The sequence below is a fragment of the Mercenaria mercenaria genome, chromosome 12 (assembly GCF_021730395.1).
Source record: "Mercenaria mercenaria strain notata chromosome 12, MADL_Memer_1, whole genome shotgun sequence".
NCBI lineage: Eukaryota > Metazoa > Mollusca > Bivalvia > Venerida > Veneridae > Mercenaria > Mercenaria mercenaria.
In genome coordinates this window covers 1,403,811-1,431,258 of record NC_069372.1, presented here as the reverse complement: position 1 = coordinate 1,431,258, position 27,448 = coordinate 1,403,811, and the positions used below count along the sequence as shown (strand labels likewise).

Sequence of the window (27,448 nt, the reverse complement as noted above, 5' to 3'; positions counted from 1 at the left end):
TAAAAGGAGAGAATATTTTTCTTGATAAATTTGTATAAAGGTAGTCATCATAACTGCATAAACAAAACATTTGTTTTCCTTATAGCATTAGCAATATTCTACAGATATCTAATATTCAAATGCCTGCATATGTTAAAGGTAGGCAACTGTTACAAAAGATAGAAACTATAACAAACCTGTATTTCCTTCAACATCAGTTTTGGCAATGGGATATTCTGGCATACTCTCTTTAAACAGTTCAAATATGGCTGCTGCATTGTCCCTGCCATACTGACCAAGTACATGTAATGGGTTCTGCCCTCTATAAAAAGTAAAATCACATTTCTAATTTTATAGAGGATATTTGTTTGTTTCAGTGTAAGATTGAAATATATTTCACCGAGTGAACACCATATTCAATATTTTCACGAGTGGCGCAGTCAAAAATAATTAAGGGCCTAGAAGTTTGTGTCACATGTATCTCATTAAGTATTTGACCTTGAGTCATGAAACATTTTCAACTCTGTTTTATATTATTATGTATCTATCTATCCCAAACATTTCAATTTTCCTTTTTAATTATACTGATATTCAAAGATTCTGTATTCTCCTATATCACTAACAAAATGACATCACAATATAATAGACAATTAATAATTGTTTGTTTGTTTTTAAGTTAATTTATAGTTGCCACTGGTAACCCATATTGGCGACTCCTCCATAAGACTGTTACCAATTTTTAGTGGAAGGATAGTGCAAGATACAGAAGACACTCCAATTCCAGAAGCTTCCATGGTTCTTTAGCTTCAGCTCCAATACAAAGGACTCTTCTCCAAATCTTGATATTTGTAGCTGGAGGAATACTGGCTCAAACTCTTGATCCCTCGTTTGGTAGTTAGACAGCGTTACCAACAGACCACTGTGTTCCCTCTTAATTGATGATTTGTGTGTGTGTTGAGTTGTTTAACATCGCCACCAGTTAAAAAACCATATGGGCGGCTGGTTCTACAATTATACTCCTCCTCCTCGTCTTTCGTCTACTCCCATTAGTTATCTTCATAGTTATGTAGCTTCATTGTTGTGAAACATCATGATTATGTAGTGTGTCATTGTAGTTAGCTGTTCTACAATTACGTGATATCGCCTTGAAGTGAATGAGCATCGCTGTTATGTTTCTGCATTTAAAAAACGTCTGGTCGTCTGGTCTTCATCCCGTCTTCTTTCCCCGGCGTTGTACGTCACTCCTGTTGCTGTCTTGCCCAGAATGTCACATCCAGAAGCCTGATTCCGAAGTCCCTCCTTGTCGATGAACCAGCTGGAGTTGGACTGCACAAACCCCCTGAGATGGTAATCTGGCATCGAGTTGGCAGACAAGGATCAACATCAACCTCGTTGATGAACCAGCCGAAGTGAACGCTACCCAGTCATATCATCAAAACCGGGACGCCCCTCAGAGATGGTAATCCGGCATTGAGTTGGCCAGGATTGACCAGACCCGGCACTCCGGAGACAGAAGAAAGGTCCAACACCATAGACAAGTTGGCAAGATGAAGTCCAGTGGATAGATGTCCCCTTTTTACGGCCACACTCCCCGGTTTTAGTCATGTGGCACTAACTAGGCTGACAATATACAGACAATATACATGACCCAGTCAGTGCCACATGTGCACTATCTGCGACGTGCACGCACCGGGGAGCTTGGAGAAGAATTGATGATTGCTCCACTACTGTCATTTTAAAGGTTTTAGGTTTGCCTTGTCTGACAGGTCAATGTTTAGCTATCTCTGACAGGTCAACATTTTGCCTTTTCTGAGTGGTCAACAATTTTGCCTTTTCTGATTGGTCAATGTTTTGCCTTTTCTGATAGGTTTTGGGTTTGCCTTGTATGACAGGTCAATGTTTTGCCTTTTTTGACAAATCAACATTTTGCCATTTCTGACTGGGCAACGTTTTGCCATTTCTGATAGGTTATGGGTTTGCCTTGTATGACAGGTCAATGTTTTGCCTTTTTTGACAGATCAACGTTTTGCCATTTCTGATTGGGCAACGTTTTGCCTTTTCTGATAGGTTTTGGGTTTGCCTTGTATGACAGGTCAATGTTTTGCCTTTTTTGACAGATCAACGTTTTGCCATTTCTGCTTGGGCAACCTTTTGCCATTTCTGATTGGGCAACGTTTTGCCTTTTCTGATTGGGCAACATTTTGCCTTTTCTGATTGGTCAATGTTTTGCCTTTTCTGATTGGTCAATGTTTTGCCTTTTCTGATTGGTCAATGTTTTGCCTTTTCTGATAGGTTTTGGGTCTAACTTGTCTAACAGGTCAACATTTTGCCTTTTCTGATTGGTCAACATTTTGCCTTTCCTGACTGGTCAATGTTTTGCCTTTTCTGATAGGTTTTAGGTCTGCCTTGTCTGACAGGTCAATGTTTTGCCTTGTCTGACAGGTCAACATTTTGCCTTTTCTGATTGGTCAATGTTTTGCCTTTTCTGATTGGTTTAAGGTTTGCCTTGTCTGATAGGTCAATGTTTTGCCTTTTTTGACAGGTCAACATTTTGCCTTTTCTGATTGGTCAATGTTTTGCCTTTTCTGATTGATTTTAGGTTTGCCTTGTCTGACAGGTCAATGTTTTGCCTTGTCTGATAGGTCAATGTTTTGCCTTTTTTGACAGGTCAACATTTTGCCTTTTCTGATTGGTCAATGTTTTGCCTTTTCTGATTGATTTTAGGTTTGCCTTGTCTGACAGGTCAACATTTTGCCTTTTCTGATTGGTCAATGTTTTGCCTTTTTTGATTGGTTTAAGGTTTGCCTTGTCTGATAGGTCAATGTTTTGCCTTTTTGACAGGTCAACATTTTGCCTTTTCTGATTGGTCAATGTTTTGCCTTTTCTGATTTATTTTAGGTTTGCCTTGTCTGACAGGTCAATGTTTTGCCTTTTTGACAGGTCAACATTTTGCCTTTTCTGAACTGGTCAATGTTTTGCCTTTTCTGATAGGTTTTAGGTTTGCCTTTTCTGATTGGTCAATGTTTTGCCTTTTTTGATTGGTCAATGTTTTGCTTTGTCTGATTGGTCAATGTTTTGACTTTTCTGATAGGTTTCAGGTTTGCCTTTTCTGATTGGTCAATGGTTTGCCTTTTTTGATTGGTCAATGTTTTGCTTTGTCTGACTGGTCAATGTTTTGACTTTTCTGATAGGTTTTAGGTTTGCCTTTTCTGATTGGTCAATGGTTCGCCTTTTTTGATTGGTCAATGTTTTGTTTTGTCTGATTGGTCAATGTTTTGACCTCTCTGATAGGTTAATGTTTTGCCTTTTTTGACAAGTCAACATTTTGCCTTTTCTGACTGGTCAATGTTTTGCCTTTTCTGATAGGTTTTAGGTTTGCCTTGTCTGACAAGTCAATGTTTTGCCTTTTTGACAGGTCAACATTTTGCCTTTTCTGACTGGTCAATGGGCCTATTTTGACAGGTCAATGTTTTGCCTTTTCTGATAGGTTTTAGGTTTGCCTTGTCTGACAAGTCAATGTTTTGCCTTTTTTTCATTGGTCAGTCATTCACAGGTGCTGGTTGTCTGACCTGTTTACTTTTGTTTATAATTGTTCTCATTCATTCTTGAAGGCACTGACTGTTGTTTTGATATATTTAAACAAATAACTAAATAAGGGCGACTATGATGCATGGCGGACAGAAGATTTGGTAACCTAAAAACAAAGTTAAAGTATTTTCAAACCATTTTAATCTACAAATTGTCTTTATATACACAACACATTTCTCTGATATGCAAAAAAATGTAGCATCTGTTTTACTGTTATGGTATATTATTACTCAAACTCCTTACTTCCAAACTGTGATTCACATATAACCATGTGTCTGTTCAATATATTTCCATATAATGCAACATTTTTGACTTGATCTTGATGTTAAATCACCATGATAAAAAGTATCTGTATGAATATCAACATTACTTAATGTTTGATGCAGTGTTTCTATATAAGTTTAAAAGATAAAATTGTGTCTTTTTGACATTTTTTTCTTTTTTCTACTGAAAAAATAAGCGTAGAATAAAAAGATTTTATCACTGTCCTATTCAATATGTTGGATATAATTGGACTAGTAGCCATCCAAAAAACATATTGGTCCAAAAAGTATTTTCGAACTGGTACTAATTGGATATATAGCTATACTGTACAGAACAATGTTAATAACCAAATATTAACTTTAAAAATGTCACAAAAAGTCTGCAAGGGTTTTTTTACTTTGCTTCATGCTCTCAACCCAATTGGTAACAAAAAACAAAGACTGAAAAATATCTGTCCACCCAAGAACGCGAGAAAAAAGAATTTATCCAGAAAGTGTGCAATATCTTGCCAGGTGATTTCTGTTTCAATTTCATTTTCATCTTTGGGCTCCATTTCATCCTTTGAGGTAATAACTATGTCTTTGTGTCCTTCTTCTGCTGAATGAATTTTTCTACCTCCTTTCATGCGAGAGCAAGAATTTCTTCTATCTCTAATACATTCACATTTCAGGAACCTAACACATCTGATAATGCATTGTGGGACTTTTTCCGAGTCTGGTTTATGGAAGAGTTTCATTTGGAGAATAACAAAAGCTGTATTGAGTCCGCTAAACATCATCATGGACACAGTATAGAAACAAAGATACGATATCGGCGAAGAGGAACGAGGCAAAATATCCATTATCATATTAAGTAGCACAACAAATGACAAGAAACATGTCACTGAAAATCCGACTCGTTCCCCCGACTCGACTGGAAGCCAGAATACCATACCATTCAGAAGTACGAGCACTAAAATCGGAAGAATTATGTTAAATGCAAAATATAAAGGTTTCCGTTCAATTGTTATCGACAGACTAACTGCTGGTTCACTATCAGTAAATGCACCTGAAGTTTCAGTGTCTGTTTCAATCAGGGTCCATTCTCCATTCTCCTCATATGAACTAATGCTCCATTCTCTTTTATATGTATTAAGATATAATTCATGACCTGTATATCCCCATGCTGAAAATGTAAATGTGCACTTTTGTCTATCGAAAGGGTAGTAGGTAACATCAGGCGAACAAGCGCTATGCACTTGCACTCTCGGATTCCACTTGACCTCTCCCGTTTCTAAATTAAACCTCTGCCTAAATGCATTCCCACCGATACTTTCCATTGACTCAACAGAGTTCATCAAAACCAGCTTTGGTGTCCAGATTGTTCCATGTGGAACTAAGAGTGTTTTAAGCCTTGGTAAAGTATTTGACGCCAACGGAAAAGCTTCGTACATAGATAACCCATTGCAATACACTATTTCATCAAACCAAGACATATTAAAGCCAATCATCAATTCTAACGAACCGGAAACTTCATCAAAGTCAGTTAGAGCGTACAGCTCAACACTGAGTTGAACGTGAATTGCGTCTTCCGTCTGCAATATCGGGATGAAATCTTGAACACTTATATTGTTGCTGCTGTAGAGTTCCGTTAAAGTCACAAAATGTGCTGTAACATCCGAGTGAGTTACATTTGATGGATCGCCTGCAGTATGAGAGATGTAACTGCCCCCGAATATCCAAAATAAAAGAAGTCCAAAACATAACTGCATTTTGCTACTGTACTTAAACGCAAAATTTTCTTCAGTTCAAAAATTTATTACAGAAACTTGTAAGCATAATTTTAGAAAACATAATTCAAGTCTCAATTCCATAGAATCTCTTATACAATTGCAGATTTCTCATTTTCTTTGCTTGTAAAAATTTTTTAAATTTGTTGATACCCACTTTAAAAATCAAAATTTAGTATTATTGACAAAAGGAAAACTTCTATCATTCTAATTGTTATAAAAATTGAACCATAAATAAAATTGTTTATATAAAAGTTTTTATTGCCTTGTAACAGAAAATTAACATTTTCAGTAGAATGGTTTACTGCTATAGAAAAATTTAACCACTTTTGTCATTTAAGGGTAAACAGTCTGTAGCCAATCTAAATTTTATTACTGTCAAGTAATTACTGTTATTGGTGTTATTCCCTGCTGTGATTTATCCTATCATAACATTTATTTTTGTCACCAAAATGTCAGCAATGATTTCCAATTTAAAATAATTTGAGAAAAACAGATCAGCTCAGAGGATGTCTTATCTGTAATTCTACCCACACGGCCTTAATAAAACTCTACCCTCATGGCCTTTGTGGCAGACAAAAATACTTTCTATATGTTGACCTTTGGTCTAAGTTTCCGACCTTGACCTTAAACACACAGGGAGTTGCTTTCTGCAAATGGTCTTATATGTAAAACCAAATTATGCATAGATCAAAGGAGCGAAAGATTTATGGAAGATATAGATACTATTTGACCCTTTGACCTCAATGTATGAATCTGACCTTGAACTGTCAAGGCTGAAATTGTGTTCTGAACATTGATTCTTTATATGTCAAACTTTTGCTTATTTCATTAAAATTCTTTTCAAGAGAGTTAAAAGAAAATGGGCATCAATTTCTGCCTATATCCTTTCCACGCCTGTAACATAACAAAACATATTAACATCTGATGGCCCTTTCACGCTTCTGTAGAATATACATTTATTACATGAAATCCATTTTGAAACTATTTCTGAAATGTCTAGGTCTGCAGCTCTCAAATATAGAAATATCTAACATCCGAGGCATATACTGACACTTTTAGACAACATCAAAAAGGACCTTTTGAACGATTTGACAAAGTTCCAAAAATCTCAATATTCCCTTGCTCTGTTACGGACACCTGTGGGTTTGTGTTTATTCCGAGTTCAAATATTTTTTCGTAGATGAAAAGCTGACATGTCATGCTAAAGCCCAGGTATTTTCAAATCGTCAGAAATTGTGCATACATTTAGATAGGGTGACCCCTGCGTGTGACCCCTGACTATAGACCAATGCAGATGCGACATGAGTTTTCAAGTTTAGCCAGGTGTTTACTTTCATTTTCTTTACTTCCGGAAAAAGCTGACGGTCATCTGACATAATTTGCTGTGTTGTCAAAAACATACTTATGCCTGGCGAGATTGTATAAAAATGTGCTTGTCATCTTAAGGATATTAGGAAATTCATTTTTTTCTAAAAATGAGTGTTTTTTTCAACATTTTTTACATGTTTGTATGAAAACAGCCGAATGAGACAAAAATAGCTATAAAAATGCAGTTTAGGAAACCTGTATATCCTTTCCACACCTGTAACATAATAAAACATATTAGCATCTGATGGCCCTTTCACGCTTCTGTAAAATATACATTTATTATAAGAAATTCATTTTGAAACTATTTCTGAAATGTCTAGGTCTGCAGCTCTCAAATAAGGAAATATCTGACATCAAAGGCATATACTGACACTTTTAGACAACATCAAAAAGGACCTTTTGAACAATTTGACAAAGTTCCGAAAATCTCCATATACCCCAAGAAGTGGCCAAAACATCATAAGATAATATGATGAATTAAGGGCCATAACCCTACTGAAAATGATGGAACCAGTTAATTCTGACGACATTCACTGTTAAGTTTGCCAATGATCACTCTTGTGAAGTCTGATGTAAATATGCTCAGTGGTGTCATAGAAGTTGCATGGACAAACTTTATGACATACAGTTAGACAGACTGGAAGATGGACTGCACTTCAATTTGTCACCCCAACTACATGTTGGAGACATAAATAGATATATATATATATATATATATAAGAAACAAGTATGAAAATATAAAACTTACTTGGCATTTATTGCCTCAGCATTTATACTCGACTCTGTCAACAGCACCCGTACACTGTTTAAGTTACCATTCTTCACGGCTAAATGTAATGCTGAAAGTAGAAGATTTGGCAAATGATTTTCATAAGGAAGGAGATTCAATGTTAGATAAAAATGTATTAAATTTATGGACCCCGCCCCAACTCCGCCTCCACAAACTCCCATTTCAATCTCTGACAGCCCACTCTTTCAACATTGGCTGATGATTTTTCATTCTAACACGACCCGTTTCATTTTCATATTAAACAAAGAAGGCTGAAAACTCAGTTATTAAACAACAATTCATTTTTCTGACGTCACAATTATTACATCATAGTGTCAAATGGCATAGCGGCGCGCTGGAAAAGAAACCAACAGAAAACTGGCAAATATTTAATGTATGTCATCAAGGATGTACTTTAAAATCCTTGGGAATGTGTTAGAATCAAAATAATATATCTCATTTAGTGATTTGCTCTTGAATAAAATCATTGTTTGTCGTTCAGATGCGTATTATTACCCCGCTGCGCCTTCATGATATAATTCCATAATCACTTTGCATCTGAACTCCAAACAATGATTTTATTCAGCAACGAAATCATAAAATGAGATATATCATTTCTTAAGTAAAATAATACATCATAACTGAAAGATTTAATAATGTACAGAGGTGCAAAAAGGTCAGGATACCAGGGACACGAAAGTGTCTGGACTAGCTGACATTTGTTTTGGGTTTAATGCCGTTTTTCAACAGTATTTCAGTCATGTAACGGCGGGCAGTTAACCTAACCAGTGTTCCTGGATTCTGTACCAGTACAAACCTGTTCTCTGCAAGTAACTGCCAACTTCCCCACATGAATCAGAGGTGGAGGACTAATGATTTCAGACACAATGTCGTTTATCAAATAGTCACGGAGAACATACGCCACGCCCAAGGATCAAACTCACGACCCCGCGATCAGTAGACCAATGCTCTACCTACTGAGCTAAGCGGGCAGGCTGGGTTAGCTGAGTGGGACCAATGTGTAGATACAAACTAGTAAATGATCCCCAAGAAGAAAAGGCACTAGCAAAGTAATCTACTTCGTGCCCTGTGTGGCTGCATTTGCTATATGTAAAGCGCCTTTGAACGTGTTTATCATGAAAAGGGCACTATATAAATCTGGTATAATATATATAATATATACTATGGCCTTTTTACATTGTTTTAATTTTTCTTACATTAAGTACATTACAGATTACTAATTACTGCTAAAAATAACAATTAATCTGTTAAAATTTTAGCCAACTTAGAAATTCTACAACTACATTTACACACACTGATCTCAACATTTTCCCACAAATCTTGCTACAAAAAGTGTGTCTAAAATAGGCAGTCAAGGCTATCAACAGTCATGTGAAGAGGTCAACATATTTGGAATGAAACTTCGATCTTGTCTTTAAAGGTGGTCATATCACATTTAAGCAATTTTAATTTTTATGACATCTTTAACATTTCATATATTCTGTTAGAGATTCACTTGAGGAACAAACTTAAAAAATACTGACTACATAAAAATAGATTATTATTAGAAATGTATCTTTTTCATAAACTTTTGTAATTTGCCCCTAAATTGGTATAAAAGTATTTGAGAATGATAATGAGATATTTCAACAATCTGACAAAAAGGCAAGTTTTTAAAACTGTTTGGCTTCAAAAATACTTTATTTCCAGTCAACCTTGGTTGCACAACCATGATAAGAAAAGGAAGGTAATAATATTCAATTGAAATTTAGCTAAATATATAACTGTCAATGCAACTCATTTTTTTTATATTTAGATCATTCCTTAGGCAAAGTATGTTTACCAAATTTATACTCATGCTTAATTAACTCTTATCTTGGTTGGGCAACAAGGATAGGAATATAATCAAAGCCTTGAAATGGCTGATGGTTGCGGGTTGTTGGTAAATTTATTTTCTGTTTAAATGCCAGTCTATGAATATACATGAATGAGAAACAAATACAAATTTAATGTGCCTCATATCTAAGATGAACTCTGCCTGACCCAGCTTGTGATGTAACCATGGGCTGGAATGCCTTATCATTGATACATCTTATATAATCTAAATGGTCAGTGCTAGTGGATAAAGGCTGAATAAGAACTGCTTGTTCAATGATAATTCATCCGCATTGTTCATGAATGGGACTATTTTGTGTAGCACATGAACATACTTTGGATGTGATTTGGAATCAAATAAAGATGCTATGATTGTCAGAAATACACTTTAACTTTGGTAGCGGGATAAACCCGCAACCAAAAATACAAAGATACCTCAAACAAAAATTTAACATGTAAGCAGATAGTAAATATAAATAAGTGTAAAAGATCAGATATCAAGTTTTGGACAAATCCACAAAGTGACCAAAATCAGACTAACCACCTTTAAGAACCTTCTTATCATGAATTACGCACAATAAGAGATTCAGGTCACAGATAAAAGACATAATCAGTAGAAACTAGCAAACATTTGGGACATGCCACAGTGGCAATATGTACATGACAAGGATGTACACCATTAGGCTAACTACCCTATTTCTAGTGACAATTGTACCTCTCTGTTTTGGCAATGCTGACCCTTCATCAACAGCAATTTGGAAGAGACTTGAAGCTCTAGAAAGAAGAGGTACAAAACTTTCTTTCATTATATATTTTTCTTCCCTACTTCTAAAGCAAAATTTAGGTCATATGAAAACTTAACAAATTTCATTTTTCCTCTCATTAACAGACTCAAGACAATCCAATCGAGTTTACTATTACTTTGCTCTAATGCTTCTAAATGGTTTTATTCTTATTTGTATGTAAGCTTATTTATAGTCATCTCCAGACATCCATATGGGCAACTCTTCCAGAAAACTGTTAGTATGTTGTTTAGAGGGAAGATAGAGCAAGATAAAGAAGACGCTAAAATTCCAGAAGCTTCCCTGGTTCCATAACTTGCCAGGTGTAAAGCACCCAAAAATGAGACTCTTATCCCAGTGTTAGTTAATTTTTGTTGGAGAAGCAAACTCTCGAGCTCACGATCCCTGGTTTCATACTCAGAATATGGGCCACTAGACCACTTTTTGATTCTAGTCTTCTTATGAAATTCATTAACAGATTTGTGGAGGAAGGCCCTGTGATCCTCTGAGCAGTTAAGTATATGAAGCACATGGGCAGAACCACGGACCTATCTCATAAAAGAATTTGACATTCTGCACAAGGCTCAAACAAATCAAGGTGAGGGTAAAGTGATTTGAGGTCAGCAACCTTAACTACTTGTTCCAAACACCATTATACAAAATAAACTAAACTTTATGTATAGATCAATCAGTTTTACTGAGATTAATGACAAAGTTTAATACTTTTTACTTTTACCTTAGCAACATTTTTTTATTGACTGAACTGTATCATGATACGTCTGCACTACTTCCAGACAAGGAACAGTCAAGTGAAATAGATACACTGAGGCACGTGTAACTATCTCCAATAAGAAACTGACAATCTTCTCTGAACTGAATGAAGACCTCCAAAAATATCTTGCTGCTAAAACCAAGGAACTTGCAGAGCAAAAAGGCATTATAGAAGCACTCAAGCAAGATGTAGAACTTCAAAAATCAGAAGTTGAGAGCAACAGAAGAGAAGTTGAAATCCTTGAGCTGAAAGTTCAGAAGCTGGGTGAAAGACCAGAAGAGACAGATAAAATGTTTGTCCAACCTAAAACAAATACTGAGGAGCTAAACAATATCAAAGCCATACTGGATGGAAAAGGTGAATATACAGTAAAGAAACAACATCCAAACACTCTGGATTCAAATACAGAAAATGGGGAACAAGAAGAAAGTGTTGAAACTGAACTGAAATCATCCCCAGCCAATCACAAGCTTGCTAAGAATGGAATCATAGACTCGGGATCAGATATGGTTGGAAAGCTTTTGAACACTTTTACTGGAAACACACTACATACATCAGTCCATGGAAAGCTGAAAACCAGACATACTGGTGAGTTTCTACCCCCAATAACCACCTACTTCTCACTCCACTCTTTAAGAATGACAAATTGGCCAAAATCAACTTCATTTACACAGTTGTATGATTAATATCAACTCAGAACAATCTGGCACAGAGTTTTAAACAGATTATTTATTTCAAGTCTCATTTTTGTCTTTAAAGACAAAAGTCTACAGAATGATTGAAGACTTGTGTAGATGCTGTGTCAATATCAGTTCACTAAACCTAAAATTTTCTTGTTCTGTTTCATTCCAGGGGCTCAGATCTCTAAAAGGTTTTTGACCAATGGTGTTCAAGAGGGACCTGTAGCATTCCATGCAGTTATAGCTAGGAATCATATTGAACATCTAGGTCTTGATCAGAATGTTGTCTTTGAATCTGTTAACCTCAACCTAGGGGGGAGGTTACAGCAATCAACATGGACTTTTCATTGCTCCAAAATCTGGACTTTACATTTTCTCTACATCAATTATGAGCTATATAAATGCAAAAGCAGAGTTTAGTGCAGCAATAATGAAAAATGGAAACACTCTTGCTGGTGCCTTTGGTCACGGAGATTCTGGGAGACCTGATCAAGGCTCTGTTACCGTGGTAACTCAGTTAAATGTCGGGGATGAGATCAGTGTGAAGAACAAGAATATTGCTGATGATGACCTATGGGGAGGCAGATTCTGTAGTTTTATGGGAATATTAGTTATTGAAATGTAACAACCACACTAACTTCTGTTTTCAAAACTGTAAGCCATTTTTCAATAAAAGAAACTGGCACATTGTTTTTGTATTAAATATATACCAATAAGGAATAAAATACCAATTATCTTTCTCAAAGCAAGAGTAACTGTTGTCAAAAGGATAGAAAAGTAGATTATTTGAAATTGTCTGCTAATAGACAGGTGAAAATGACTGTCAACAGACATGTGTGTGAGTGTGTCTGTGCATGTGTGCATCTGTGTGTGCATGAGAAAGAGAGAAATAGGGAGTAATGCAGGGGTGGAGCACTAAGAAAATATAATGAGTAAAGTTACGGGTGAAACACAATATAGGGAGCATTTAGAATATCGCATTGTTATACATGGTTTTCAAAAATTTCCTAACCCTTTAGTGCAATTTAACATTTACACTTCACAACACTAAATATGAAGAAGTTCTGTGCCAAATTTTATTGATCTAGCTCAAATAGTTTTCAAGCAGTGGCAAAAAACGCATCTAGAAAAAGTCATTTTTGAAGCGTTATGTTGTTGCACTTAGAATTTTCCATATTTTTCAAATAAAATAATGGTATAATATTATATATTTCTATGTAAATGTGTGTTATCAGCATAAAGACAATTTTTTAAAGATTATTTTGGTGTTTGATTTATCATGATCAGATGAAAATTGTTGAAGCTGTCGAGAAAAATGTGAAATGGGTAAGATGTTATGCAGTTTTTCACTGAAATTCCTTCCTTTTGTTATAATGATTAATTGCTATGTTAACATTATTTTTTCTTTAATATTTTGGTCCAGAATCATTTCTCTGTTGTAATAGTACTTAAAGAAAAAAAATCAAAATCATGTATTTCTGAAATTTATTTGCATGAATTTTTAAAATTGAAAATCAGGTTTTTATGAAAATATGTAGAGTCCGTAACCAATTGTATTTTATAGATTTGTAAGATATTATAAGAGTCTTTATTGATTTTTTTTTATCAAATTTAACTGTTGACATTAAATTTTTATGCTATTTCCTTTATTGTTAACTACATTTTTGCTGTAGCACCACTAATATGGTTACAGACACTACAAAAACACTGTAGTGTCCGTAACCTGTCTTTCAATGGTGTAAATAAACATTTTTTTAAATTTTGTTTATAGCTATTCTTATGAAAGTAATAACTGATTTCACAAGTTAATTAATCAACTTTATTTTTCATCAACTTGTTGATGTTGCAACCACATTGGAAAACCCTTATTGCAGCATCTTTATATACAGCATCATTTTCTGTTGCTGCAGCATGAAATTGAAAGATGTAATAGCAAACATTGAAGCGATGAGAGATAAAGAATCACTACTTTTTTTCAATTTGGAAGGTTCACTGATGACAAATTTAGTAAAGTCTATTAATAATTTCACTACAAAAGGTAAATTTTGTCTATTTAATAATGCTACTTGAAACTGTAGTGTCCGTAACCAGAGCTGAAAAAATTAAAACGTGCATCTTTTTACAGAAAAATGAAAAATCATCATTTCAAAGTTTATTAATATTGAGAAAAAAAACAAATATATGTATTTGTTGACAAATATTTTCAGTTATGGAAAATATAGATACAGTTCAAAAGTACTAAAAAACATGTTTATCATCTAAATTGCACAGAAAAATGTAAAGATGTGATAATGATAATTAACAGTTATTCACTTAGACAAATTTCTTCAAGAGCATCATTGTTAAGATAATTCAAGTTCATGCAGCTTACAATAATGTTTCTTTTCAAAATGTTTCAGAGGGGCAGTGTTATCTGGTTACGGACACTACAGAAATTAAAACAATGTAAAAAAACATCCAGTATTACTGAAATTTCTGTTTAAATTATTATACATCTTACAGTTCAAGTGAATAAATCTTTACAAGTATTTATGATTAAAAGTAATATCTTAAAACTTGCAAATGAAAGCAAGATCTCTCCAAGAAGTACTAAGTACAAACCATGTGATGACAGGTACATGTATATTCATTTAGATGAGATTTTATATTTATGTGATGGGCATATAGTGTTGCTGCTCTATGTATGTACGTCCGTCAGTGCATTCAAAGTCTTGTGTGTCCAACTCCTCCCGCCATTAAATTGCTCTGCTTCAAACTTTCATAGGTGAACAACCTTGATGTGTAGATAACCATAAAAGAAGGAATTTCTCAGTGACTATTTTAACCACAGTTATGATACTATGATATTCAGGCCCTTCCCCAGCCGCATAAGGCGCCGCGCTACCGCGGCGCTTAAAACACGCAATACAGCTTCCCGCAGCGCTTAATTATCCCACACGGTGCCTCAATTATTAGCGCAGCGTCTTAAATCAGTAAGCGATTTCATCCCTCAGGTAAATATCGATCGGGGAAGTTTATGAATACACAGTGTAGCTAGCTGTTTACCGTGTACTGATAAGGGTTTAAAGATGACACGTGTTGATGAAAGTCTGTGTTTTCACAAGTTTGTGGTTAATTGGAGCAGGAGTGATTGGATTATAATTAGTTAAAGATTATAATTAGTCTCTGCAACGAAATGGGATAACAGTTGGTGACGGAATGCATGGGTAAGTTAATTGTTATCGAGTAATAATTAGCAGAGAAAGGCAACTGTATTAAAATGACCAGTGATTCTTTGAAGTTTGAAATCATTGTTCCAGATGAACCGAAGCAAACTTTTTCGAGGATGTTTAATTACAATTGTTTAAGATGCTATTAATTTCTAAATATTAAACTTTATCTACTATGATATTTTGTGTTTCACTTTGCTTTTGTATCTCTCAAAGTAAACATGCAAAGACCAAACGATACAAGTTTCAGTGGAATAACAAAATTTAGGGCAGGTTACCTAACCATCGTTCCTGGGAAAGACCAGTTCCAAATAAGCAACTGCCTACTTTCTCACGTAAAGAACTGGGCTAGTCGATAAAAGGGATGAATGAATTCTCTTCTGCTGTATTTCAAGGAAGTCAATATTTCTATGCTAAATAAACATTGATTTAATTATTTACTGACTATATTTACAGCATCATGTATGGTCCAAAGAATTTTAGAAGAAAAAAAAAACAAGAAACTTATCAACTACAAAAAAGTTATGATTCATTTTGTCAAGTCATTGAAACATGTCATTGTAACTTATGTTTCATTTCAGGCTCTTTCATCACTCTTCTCCCTTGAAGAAGACCGGGCGGTTATTGAATGGGCACAGGCGAAAGCCACCCTTACCACAGATGAACACTTTGCGCACCATGGAGTGGATTGTTGGTAATCTGTCCGAGTCTCACCCAAACCTGAGCAAAGTCGCTACAGTGGGACTGCTTCTACCAGCCTCCACAGCTGGTGTGTATACATGTTCTTTCTGAAACTTGCTGCTTGCAGTAAAATACAGTAGTTAAACTTGAAATACAGAACCTGCTTCTGTGTGTAAAAAAGCTGCAATGGTGTTGTTAACACCCACAAATTTTTAACAGAAATACTGTTGCAATTCATTGTGCAGAAGAACACAAGATAAATGTCAAATCTTAGGAACTTTTACAATATAAATCCATCCTTGGTTATCCTTGCTCTAGGAAAATAACAAATACTTTTTTTTTGTACTTTCAGATTGTGAGAGAGGTTTCAGCAGTTGAATGTGTAAAGACCACCCACCATTCACCGGTGAGCATGAAAGTGCTTAATGCCTTACTCATGGTGTCCATGCAGGGACAAAAATTGAATGACTTTAATTTCAGTGGTGCAGTAAAGGAATGGCACAGAGCCAAAGACAGACACTTACCTGTATATGAAAACAAAAATGCCTATGTGTTGTTAGTGTTAGTACAAAAGAAGTGGAAGGACATATGTGTTGTTTGAAAATACATATAAAAGAAGTGGACATCTGTTTAGTGTATATGATATATTGATGGTTATATGATTATGTAAAAATGTAGAAGTAATGAAAAACATGTTGTTGTGTTTTTTTGCATATGGTATACTTAAAAAAGCACCATTTGGGTTCGATTTTTAAAATAAAATCGAACACGGGAGGGGAAACCTCTCCCGCACCCACCCCTTATCCCGCCACGCAAACTTTACCCCAGCGCCTTAAAAAATTTCTGGGGAAGGGCCTGATATTTTTATATAGAAATATAGAATATATCTAGAAAAATCTTGTGTGTCCAACTCCTCCCACACTATTAGCCTGATTGGATTCAAACTTTTCACAGATGAACAAGCTCAAGATGTGTATATTACAATAAAGCGACATTTTTTTTCTTTGACTATTTTACTACAGTTATGGCCCTTCGATAATTTCTGTTTTATCATAAGGAATATAGAGAAACATTTTTATGTGTCCAACTCCTCCAACACTAGTAGCCTGATTTGTTTCAGACTTTCACAGATGAACAAGCTTGATGTTCAGATGACTGTAAAGGGAGAAATTCTTTCTGTGACTGTTTTTATTTTAGTTATGGCCCTTTGATAATTCTTGCTATATGGAATATAGTATGATAGGGGAAAATCCTGTCAACGATTCCCACACTTTTAGCCTGATTTGCTTCAAACTTTAACAGATGAACAAACTTTATGTGCAGATAAAGGGAAGGAATCTTCTCTGAGTATACTTTTACTGGCGGCAGTTATGATCATTTTTGCTTTCTAGAGAATGGGCAATGGCATGTGTATGTGTGCACATCTGTGTCGTATGGTTATAATATCTAGTTTTATACTGCAATTTAATTGCTTTATAATAAAGTAGAAGTATGTCTGATTTCATTGTGCATTTGTGGTTCAGATATAGAGTTTTGATCTGATGAGCCACCTGCAGTGCTGAAACTTAAAAGGCACAAAAATGCTGAATACGTTAGAAGAGGTTAAATGGCAAGAAAGGCAGAAATTCAATCCAGGCCAATGTGAAAATTAAAAGAAAAATGAGAGAGAAAGAAAGAAGGGTGGTAGAATGAGACAGCGACAAGAAGTAGAGAAAAGTAACTCAAAACTAGATTAGTTAAGAAAGCACATGATGAAGGAAAAAGAGTGGAAAGAAATTTATGTGTCTGCGCAAACAGGATCTGGCATAGGAGATAAGAGACAATGTTGTTGCATTTATAGATGAATCTACTATGACTGATAATAGGGCTACATTTTCAACACCAAGACATCTGAAAATTTGAGAAAAAAAAGTTACAAAAAGATTATAGATATGTGTACTTTCGTTAGATAATTCATTTTGTACTTTTGGAGTGTCCATAACCATAAACTTAATTTATTTTTTCTGGTTAGTGACATTCTTGAGTAAAAAAGTGTAAGTGTTAGTTGTGTGATACGAATACAAAGTATTGATAATAATGTATCATTTAGGGAACTTAATATTGCTTGTTAAGTTACAAGATTTCATGAAAACAGTTTTCAGATTTTGTTGTTCTGTTTTCTTTGGTTTTAATTTGGCAAGTTGTATATTTTTGTTTGAAGAATATCAAATTTTAATACACTTTCCATTCAGATATCATTTTAACATGATACCAAATAATTCATGAGTGGATTTAATGTTTTTAACATAATCTAATTAATGCAAAACCATTCTTGAGGCTTTTTTGTAGTGTCCGTAACCAATTACTGGTATCCATCAATATTTAGGATTTTTTGAAAATTATTCACTTTCCCTTTTAATCTAAGTCATTTTGTTTCAACAAAGACTGAATTTGTGTTGATTTTTCATTAAGTTTTCATCATTAAAACTGAAATTGAAGATGTCAGATGATTTGAAATATACATGTTTTTTAGCAACAAAGTAATATCCAACAATATGTTTCTTTTTTCGGTATCTATACCTTTTCCAGACCTATTTTTGCCTTGCATTATGTATTTCCATGTGTTTGTCCTACAAAACAGTAAAAATAGTTCAAGTTTATCATAAATTTGAAGCTTTATTTTACAAAATGTACCACTTGTAGTGTCCGTAACCAGCAAAAATATGCATTTTATCAGCCTTTAAAAATTACATTTCCGATACAAATACCAGCAAACCACTTAAGTTGCTTATACTTCAAGCACTCTGCTATGTAGAAAAATACTTTTTTTGCCAAAATTAAGAACTTATTTCTTCACCTCCAAGTGCAACACTATTGTTCCCTATATTGTGTTTCACCCGTTAGTAAGAAACTACCAAATATATGTTAGTGTGTGAAAAATCAAGTTGTATTACATACATTATGGATTAGTTTAGCAGACAAATTGTTTTTGCTGCCTACAATTTATTTTATCAGGCTAAAAACTTCATTTACACACATTGATCTTAATCTTTTATACTAAATATATGTACTGTTGAAGAGTGCATGACATGTGAACATTGGAAACAATCGTGTAGAAAGGTGAATTTATTTGGAAGGAATCTTTTATCATTTCCTTATTTAGCCTTATCTTCATAGAAAACATTTAGGTCACAGTTATACAATTATATGAAATGTTAATATGCCATAGTGGTAATATGTACAATATAAAGATGTACACCATTAGTCTAGCTAGTGTATTTCTGATGACCATTGTGCCTTCAAGTTCTGGTAAAGCTGATCCTTTGTCAACAGAATTTTGGGATAGAATTGAGGCTCTAGAAAGAAGAGGTACTGAAACTACATTTTAGTTTGTATCAATATTTATTCATACTTTTTATAAGCATAAAATTACATTTTAACAAGAGGTCCACAGGGCCTGCTTTGCTCACAAGTTCTTTTTGTGTGGATTTCATATTTCATTTAATTTGACAGTTGGCATGTAGTGCAGTACATGTAACTGGACTTGTATACATGAATGATTTAGACCACATTTGGTGAAGACCTATCACTCGGTTCATGTGAAGAAGTTGACACCAAACGACCTTATAACCTCATCTTACTCCTTCTGACTTGGTCCTGACTTGGTCAAGCTAACAGTAATAAATTTCACAAATTAGACTCACATAGCATGAAATAGCCTTTATATCAGACTCTATAATGCTAAAGAACCTTACACATCTTGATTATATAACTCTCAGAGTTCAATTATACAGTTTGGCATTTAAAAGGAAGGTTCTGATCTTACTGAAATCTGTTACTGATTGAGCCATTTTACAATAATCATTCATCTTCACAACTTTCAGACAAAGAACACTCAAGCCGAATCGTAACTTTGGAGCAACAAATTATACTCTCCAATAAGAAGCTGACAATCTTCTCTGAACTGAATGAAGACCTCCAAAAAGATCTTGCTGCTAAAACCAAGAAACTTGCAGAGCAAGATGGCATTATAGAAGCACTCAAGAAAGATGTAGAGTTTCAAAAATCAGAAGTTGAGAGCAACAGAAGAAAAGTTGAAATCCTTGAGCTGAAAGTTCAGAAGCTGGGTGAAAGACCAGAAGAGACAGATAAAATGTTTGTCCACCCTAAAACAAATACTGTGGAGCTAAATGATATCAAAGCCATACAGGATGGAACAGGTGAATATACAATAAAGAAACATCCTAACAATCTGGATTCCAATACAGAAAATGGGGAACAAGTAGAAAGTGTTGAAACTGAACTGGAATCATCCCAAGCCAATCACAAGCTTGCTAAGAATGGAAACATAGACTCAGGATCAGATATAGTTGGAAATCTTTTCAACACTTTAACTGGAAACAGACTACATACATCAGTCAATGGAAAGCTGAAAACCAGACATACTGGTGAGTTTCTACCCCCAATAAACACCTCCTTCCCACTCTTCTATTCAAGAGTGACAAATTGGTCCAAAATCAACTGCATTTACACAGTTGTATGATTAATATCAACTCAGAACCATTTGGCACATAGTTTTAAACATATTATTTATCCCAAGTTTCATTTTTGTCTTTAAAGACTGAAGTCTATAAATTTCTTGAAGAATTAATGTGTACATGCTGTGTCACACATCAGTTCACTAAGACTAAAATTTTCTTGTTCTGTTTCATTCCAGGGTCATATCTCCAAAAGGTTTTTGACAAATGGTGTTCAAGAGGGACCTGTAGCATTCCATGCAGTTATAGCTAGGGGTCATGTTGAACATCTGGGTCTTGATCAGAACATTGTCTTTGAATCTGTTAACATCAACCTAGGGGGAGGTTACCATGACCAACATGGACTTTTCATTGCTCCAAAATCTGGACTTTATATTTTCTCTACATCAATTTTGAGCTATGTAAATGCAAAAGCAGAGTTTAATGCAGCAATAGTGAAAAACGGAAACATTCTCGGATATGCCTATGGTCATGGAGATTCTGGGAGACATGATCAAGGCTCGGTTACTATAGTAACCCAGTTAAATGTCGGGGATGAAGTCAGTGTGAAGAATAAGGTTATTTCTGATGATGACCTGTGGGGAGACAGACACTGTAGTTTTATGGGTATATTAGTTATTGAAATATAAAAACCAACACAATCTTCTGTTTTCAAAATTGTATGCCTTTTTGCAATAAAAGAAACTCGCACATTTTTGTCTTAATAAATATGTCATAAAGATTAAAAACAAAAAATTATCTATCTCAAAGACTTTAAAATGAAACAAGAGCAGTCAAAAGGACAGTGTGCAAGAAAGGTTACTTATTTTGATTAGATATACAATTGAAATCATATGTTCTGTGCAATATATAAGTACTATCTTTTTCATATGTGGGGTGAGATTGAGTTTTGGTGAAAAAAAAGAGGGAATCAGGCTGCAGTCAAGAGGGTCTCTTAGGCAAGACACTGTCCATGGTCCTTGGATCTAAGGCCCTGGAGTCATAAGAAATGCAAAATTTTGCATCCTTATCCAATAATGAAAGGCTAATATTCTTTATAAACCTACAAATGTACTCATTTACACTACTGATGTTTTAGGCTCCACTGTAATTTAAAAGAATTTGAAAATGAACATGTAATATAAATAAAATGATGAGACTAATACAGTTGTTGATGCTCCCAGCTGTTCCCAGCTTGTCTGTGCATTCTTAAAAGAAAGAAAGTTTTACATGATGCTATCTTGTCAAAATAAAGAAGTATTTTTCTTTCATGTTGTACCATCAGAAAAGTGTTTTTTGCAGATTTCATAGCAAACTGCTTGTTGAGGGGCTGAAGTTGTAACTCAGACAAATTCTGAAAGGAGATCCTTCAAAAGCAGCCAAACATAATCGGTGAAATACCATATGTTGTCTAAGACTCTGTCCATGTGTTTGAATCCCTGCGGCTGTTACTGTCTCCATGCTAGGCTTTCACTAAACTTTTAAAACTGTTATTTTTCTCAGGTCATGATTAACAATATCATGTTATTTGAAAGTAGATTTAAAATGTTAGAAGTAAAAGATACCAGTTGAAGCTTAATAGATTAAGAAAGATTTCAGTTTGAGAAGTTGGTGAATGACATCTTTGTGTACCTCTATACCATACTGGAATACAAGCCCATCTAGTTTGGGCTCAGATTCCCTTTCATGAACTGTGTCATGCAGCATTACCAAGATCTCTGCGAGTGGATCTTAACACTGGCTTGAAAATACAGGTGTATCTTGCAACTGCTATAATTTTTTATGTAAATACTTCTTCAATCTTCAATAACCATGCAAATGAGCTCATAGTAAGAATTAAAGACTATTATGCTGGACATCAAAATCTTTGTTTCAATACACATGAATATCAGAGCATATGAGGCAACTGCAACTTCCTGTGACTTCAAGAAATTTGACCTGTGACTTCCAAAATTCCAAGGAAGGATGACATGACTTCCTTAAATCAAAACCTTTGTGGAAGCCCTGTATAAAAATTTGCAGAAATACACTGGATGCAAAATATGCAACAAGAGTGTCAGACTGTCACAAATTATGCCCGTCATTGAACTTGGCCTAATTCAAGGGGCATAATCCAAGAGTGCCTGGGGCAATTTTGGTGGTTATCGTACTTGGCCGAGATATTATGCCCACAAACATTGTCAGCAGGTTTGGTGAAGATCGGATGAAAACTGTTTGACTTAGAGTGCGGACAAGGCTGAATTCGCAGTTTTTTTTAGTAATTCAAGGGCCATAATCCAAGAGTGCCTGGGGCGATTTGGCTGGTTATTGAATTTGGCCGGGATATTATGCCCACAAACATTGTCAGCAAGTTTGGTTAAGTTCAAATGAAAACTGTTCGACTTAGAGAACAGACACGGCTAAATTCGCAGTTTTTCAAGTAATTCAAGGGGCATAATCCAAGAATGCCTGGGGCAATTTGGCTGATTATCGTACTTGGCCGAGATATTATGCCCACAAACATTGTCAGAAAGTTTGGTGAAGATCGGATGAAAACTGTTGGACTTACAGAGCAGACAAGGCTAAATTCTCAGTTTTTCAAATAATTCAAGGGCCATAATCCAAGACTGCCTGGGGCGATTTGGCTGGTTATTGAGCTTGGCCGAGATATTATCGATTTAGAGAACAGATACGGCTAAATTCGCAGTTTTTCAAGTAATTCAAGGGCCATAATCCAAGAATGCCTGAGACGATTTGGCTGGTTATCAAACTTGGCCGAGATATTATGCCCACAAACATTGTCAGCAAGTTTGGTAAAGAGCCGATGAAAAACTGTGCGACTTAGAGAGCAGACATTCTTTGGACGCCGACCGCCCACCCGCCGCCACAGGTGTTCACACAATACGCACCCCCTCTTTCAGAGACGGGCGTATAAAAAGTTAATAGCATAAGCAGATAACAAGGTAAATGTTTCAGGTAAATGTTAGGTATGCCAACTGTTTCCAGTAACATCTAGCCAAATATTTTTCAGTTGATATGCTCGACATAAATTTAAAACTACCATACAGTAAACAAGTTTATGCAAGGTGGCTAATAAATGCTTATGAGATGATACAAACCAAGCCGGAAACAATCAAAAGTGGAAGGTACCAATAAGACTTGCTATCAAATGCTTGAAGTACTTAAAAGGTTTTGTATTCAATAACAGGCCGAAACTTTGTACCAGGTTTGTGACTGTAATATTGACAGTACATATAGACCTACTTTGATATAAGCTATTCTGAATGATAGTGTGGCTAGTGGACATGGCAAATGCATTTTGTATGCTCAACAAGGTAAAATATTGTATATTCTTTACACAGAAATATGTGTAATCAAGTTGTATGTTTTTGTAAGCTTGCTTCCATGGTACTTTTAACTCTTACCATGCTGGACATGATTGATTCTGCCTTTGCGACCAATGTAGATCATTATCAGCCTGCACACCCATGCAGTCTGATCAAGATCTGCACTGTTCTCCTTTCAGTCAGTATCTTTTTGGTAAGCACCCCTTTTAACGGTCAATGGTACTGTCTAAATTGAAAGACGGACCTGTTCATTATAGAAATTCAGCAGGGTCAGAGTTAAACTACATACATGTAGTTTCTGCTATATGTAAAACACTTACCATTATCTGAATTATCATCCAGACCATCAAAATCCACTCCATTCTCTAACAATATTGTACAGATAACAGAATGGTCTTTGCTTGCTGCTATATGTAACACTGTCTGTTTATTGTTCGTCTTTGCATTTACATCAGCGCCAGCCAGTAGCTAAAAACACAGAAAAGTTTTAAACAAATTCTTGATTTAATTCAATTTTACAACCGAATTTCAGTTAAGTAACTATGACCAGTTAACATAGCAAATGTTCCTGGATTCTATACCAGTACTTACATGTTCTTGTTCATAACTCACTCAACTTTCCCACATTAGAGATGAAACGCAAATTATTTCTGACCACATTTTCTTCTATAAAATCATCAAGGAGAACATGCATTGTGGCCTGAGATTGAACATGTGACAATACAATTCTTGAGGTACCAGAGCTGGCACCAGAAGTTAAATTTGGGCAAGAGTTTACATGAATTTATAGCTGGATAAAGACTTAAAATAAAATTGATTTCAATATTTAGCTACTCTGTAAGATATACTTTCAGCAATCACAAGGGAGTAAGGTTTGGTCTTTAGTCGATGAAGATTTTCAACATTCAACATTCTGATAGAAACAGCAGTCACTTAAACAACAATGTTTAAAGAATAAGGAACAATTAAGAGCTCAAGATTTGTCCTGTATTAGACTGTGCATAAAGTGTCATAAATTTATAATTTACAGGTAGTTTTGGTCCAAAATTTGCATCATTTTTAATAAAATTGACATGCTTGATCAGTTAAATAGCAACTGATATGTAATTTGTCCACAAATAACACAGGAATTGGCTATTTCTGCCTGTCTCAGACTGATTTTGAGGCATAAAAAAAAATGTGTTGTAATTTCCAACACTGAAAAATACTGAAGTTAATTAAGGTAGTGGATCCGTAATATTGTTGTAATCTGCAATTTCCATTTCCTGGCTAGTATGGAAAGCTGCTACAGTAATGGCAAAAGAATACAGAAGTAGAATTCAGAAATTACTTAATGCCATAGAAACTGCTGAGCCTCAATATGGGTCCATTCTCTTGAGACAAAAACATTCACATTATACTGTTAAAGCACATATTTTCGCTGGGTCAAAACTTCGCTAGTTCTAAATTTTGAGCATGTTCCCAAGGTTTAATATTCGTGAAATTGTAATCAATGTATCCTACTTGAATTTGAATTATACCACTGGTGAATAATTACGCGAGGATTAATTTTCGCGAGATGTAGGGCCTCGAGAATATATAGAAAATTAAACCCTCTTGAAAATTTCTGCTTTCACAGTACATAGTCATCTACAGTAATATGTCAAGCTATAAAATGTGTACTTACTAAATTGCGAACAATGATTTCGGAGCCCACATCTACAGCTAAATGCAACGGGGTTAAATGTTTAGAATCCTGAACACGTGAATTAACGTTTGCATGAACACTAATCAAGAATAGCACACTTTCTATGTCTTTGTTCATTATGGCAACATGTAAGAAATTCCGTCCTCGATTATCTACCTGAAAAAAAAATACAATGAAGATATAAGTCCAAGTGAGCATATAACACAAAGTCTGTACCCCTGTTTATAATAATACAAGGTCAAAAAACTTACAATTTCTCCAATGTGTATTTCAAAAACTGCATGTTTTATGGTAAATTCTAGCAAATACTGTAAATTCCTAATTCAAACAAGGGCACCACCTTTGGGTGCCATCGCTCGTCTGCAAGTGCTGGTCAGTATGTAAGAAAAGTGTTAAAGTTCAGAATTTCTAAGTACAAAAAGGGCCATTATTCTGACAAAATGCAGGTCAGATTTATGTTCTTGGCCTACATAGTCACCTAATGATGATAAACATGTGTGCAAAGTTTCAAAGCTGTAGCTCTTAGTTTTTGAGGAAAGGTGGACCTAAACAAAAATTTTAACCAACAAACTCAAATTTTGTAAGTACAAAAAGGGCCATGTGTTCTTGGCCTACTAAGTCACCTAATGATGATAAACATTAAAATAAATAAATTTCAAAGCTGTAGCTCTTATAGTTTTTGAGAAAAGGTGGGCCAAAACAAAAAAAATTGACCAACGCCCACACCGACGATCAAGTGACGACAATACCTTGTAAGTTTTTTTTCAAAAATCAGACAAGCTAAAAATGATTAACATATTTATATATAACGGAGCCAGTATACTGTCAAAATCTAATCTGACAACCTCTAATAATTAAAGAGTAATAACATTTGAAAAATATTGTAAGTAATGATATGTCTATCTGACTAAAGAACATGCAAACTAAATTTTATGAACTTCAAGTTTCAGTTATAATCACACAGAGTGCAAAGACTGAAAGTGCAGAAATGTTTCACAAAACTTTAAAAGATCATTACATGTTATGTATGCATTGAGGTAACATTTAAAGGCACTGACCTCCAGATTTGGCTAAAACTAATCTTTCTTTCAAATTGAAGTTTGGTCATATTATGAACATTAGAATATGAGTTTTTGTTTCTAAAATATTTAAAAAATTCAAAATCAAGAAAAAAAGATGACCGTGTCAGGAATCGAACCCCGGACCGCCGCGGCAATAAAGACATTTTCCCATCGTCATAACCAATAGCATTATAGCGGAATTAGTGAATTATGACTTCAAAATATAGATATTTATAATCGAGACAGTTTACCTGGAGTAAAGCGTTACAAACGCTTTTCGATTTTCATCGTAAAAAGTAGTAAAAACAGCAAATTCTCATGTGTTTCCATAACATATAGTTTGTCAGTTATTAAGTTTTAAAGCCTTCTTAAGAAATATAGCATTTATTTCCAGATATCTAAAAAAAAATTATTTTTGTTGTTGTCGAACGATCGGAGGCCAGTCCCTTTAAGTAACTTGACTAAAATATACCAGTATCAAACTGTCAGAAAAATCTTACTTGTTCGGCAGCCTTGGGCTCCCTATTCAAAATAGACTGTGCCGCTTTATTATTCCTAGTTGTCATGGCTGCTGCAAATGGGGTGAGTCCATTCTTGTCTCGTAGGTTAAGATCAAGGTTTGGATGTGAAAGTAAAAGGGAGATTATCACAGTGTGTTGGTTCTCTATGGCAATATGTACTGGAGATTTTCCATCAATGTCCTATACGAATAAAGTTATATATTTTAATACCTATGCCAACAACATGTTCAAAAGAACCATCGTACAAAAGACATTATGCTGAAAAATGATGCTGAAAATCTTTTTTTCTATTTTATTTATTTTTTTATTTTTATTTTTTTGTTGGGTTTAACGTTGCACCAACACAATTATATATCATATGGCGACTTTCCAGCTTTGACGGTGGAGGAAGATCCCAGGTGCCCCTCCGTGCATTATTTCATCACAAGCTGGTACCTATGTAGAACCACCTACCTGCCGTAAGCCAACTAGATGGCTTTCTCACATGAAGAATTCAATGCCCCGAGTGAGGCTCGAACCCACATCGATGTGATTTGAAGTCAGCGACCTTAACCACTCAGCCACGGAGGCCCCTTTTTTATATTTTATATTATAGTTTTTCATATTTTGTTTAAAAACA

At 34.9% G+C, this 27,448-nt stretch overlaps 2 protein-coding genes and 1 long non-coding RNA gene across 3 annotated transcripts in view; 2 read left to right on the top strand and 1 right to left on the bottom strand.

Annotated features, from left to right (window-relative positions):
* The window catches only part of LOC123533984 (rabankyrin-5-like), an 80,507-nt gene that overhangs the window by 8,426 nt on the left and 44,633 nt on the right, over positions 1 to 27,448 (bottom strand). The window contains exons 18-22 of the mRNA XM_045315997.2: positions 26,809 to 27,009; positions 25,227 to 25,403; positions 23,881 to 24,028; positions 7,719 to 7,809; positions 177 to 301 (exon numbers count right to left, since the gene is read on the bottom strand). Of these exons, the coding sequence (XP_045171932.2) occupies positions 177 to 301; positions 7,719 to 7,809; positions 23,881 to 24,028; positions 25,227 to 25,403; positions 26,809 to 27,009 (742 nt within the window). The remainder of the gene's footprint in view (positions 1 to 176; positions 302 to 7,718; positions 7,810 to 23,880; positions 24,029 to 25,226; positions 25,404 to 26,808; positions 27,010 to 27,448) is intronic.
* LOC123533989 (uncharacterized) lies at positions 11,205 to 12,520 on the top strand. Its single transcript, XM_045316003.2, has 2 exons — positions 11,205 to 11,756; positions 12,021 to 12,520. The coding sequence occupies exons 1-2, from the start codon at positions 11,459 to 11,461 to the stop codon at positions 12,266 to 12,268; spliced, it is 546 nt and encodes a 181-aa protein (XP_045171938.2). The 5' UTR covers positions 11,205 to 11,458; the 3' UTR covers positions 12,269 to 12,520.
* Positions 14,899 to 16,480, top strand: LOC123552463 (uncharacterized). Its single transcript, XR_008366354.1, has 3 exons — positions 14,899 to 15,054; positions 15,639 to 15,826; positions 16,091 to 16,480. It is a non-coding gene; the product is annotated as an uncharacterized LOC123552463 (long non-coding RNA).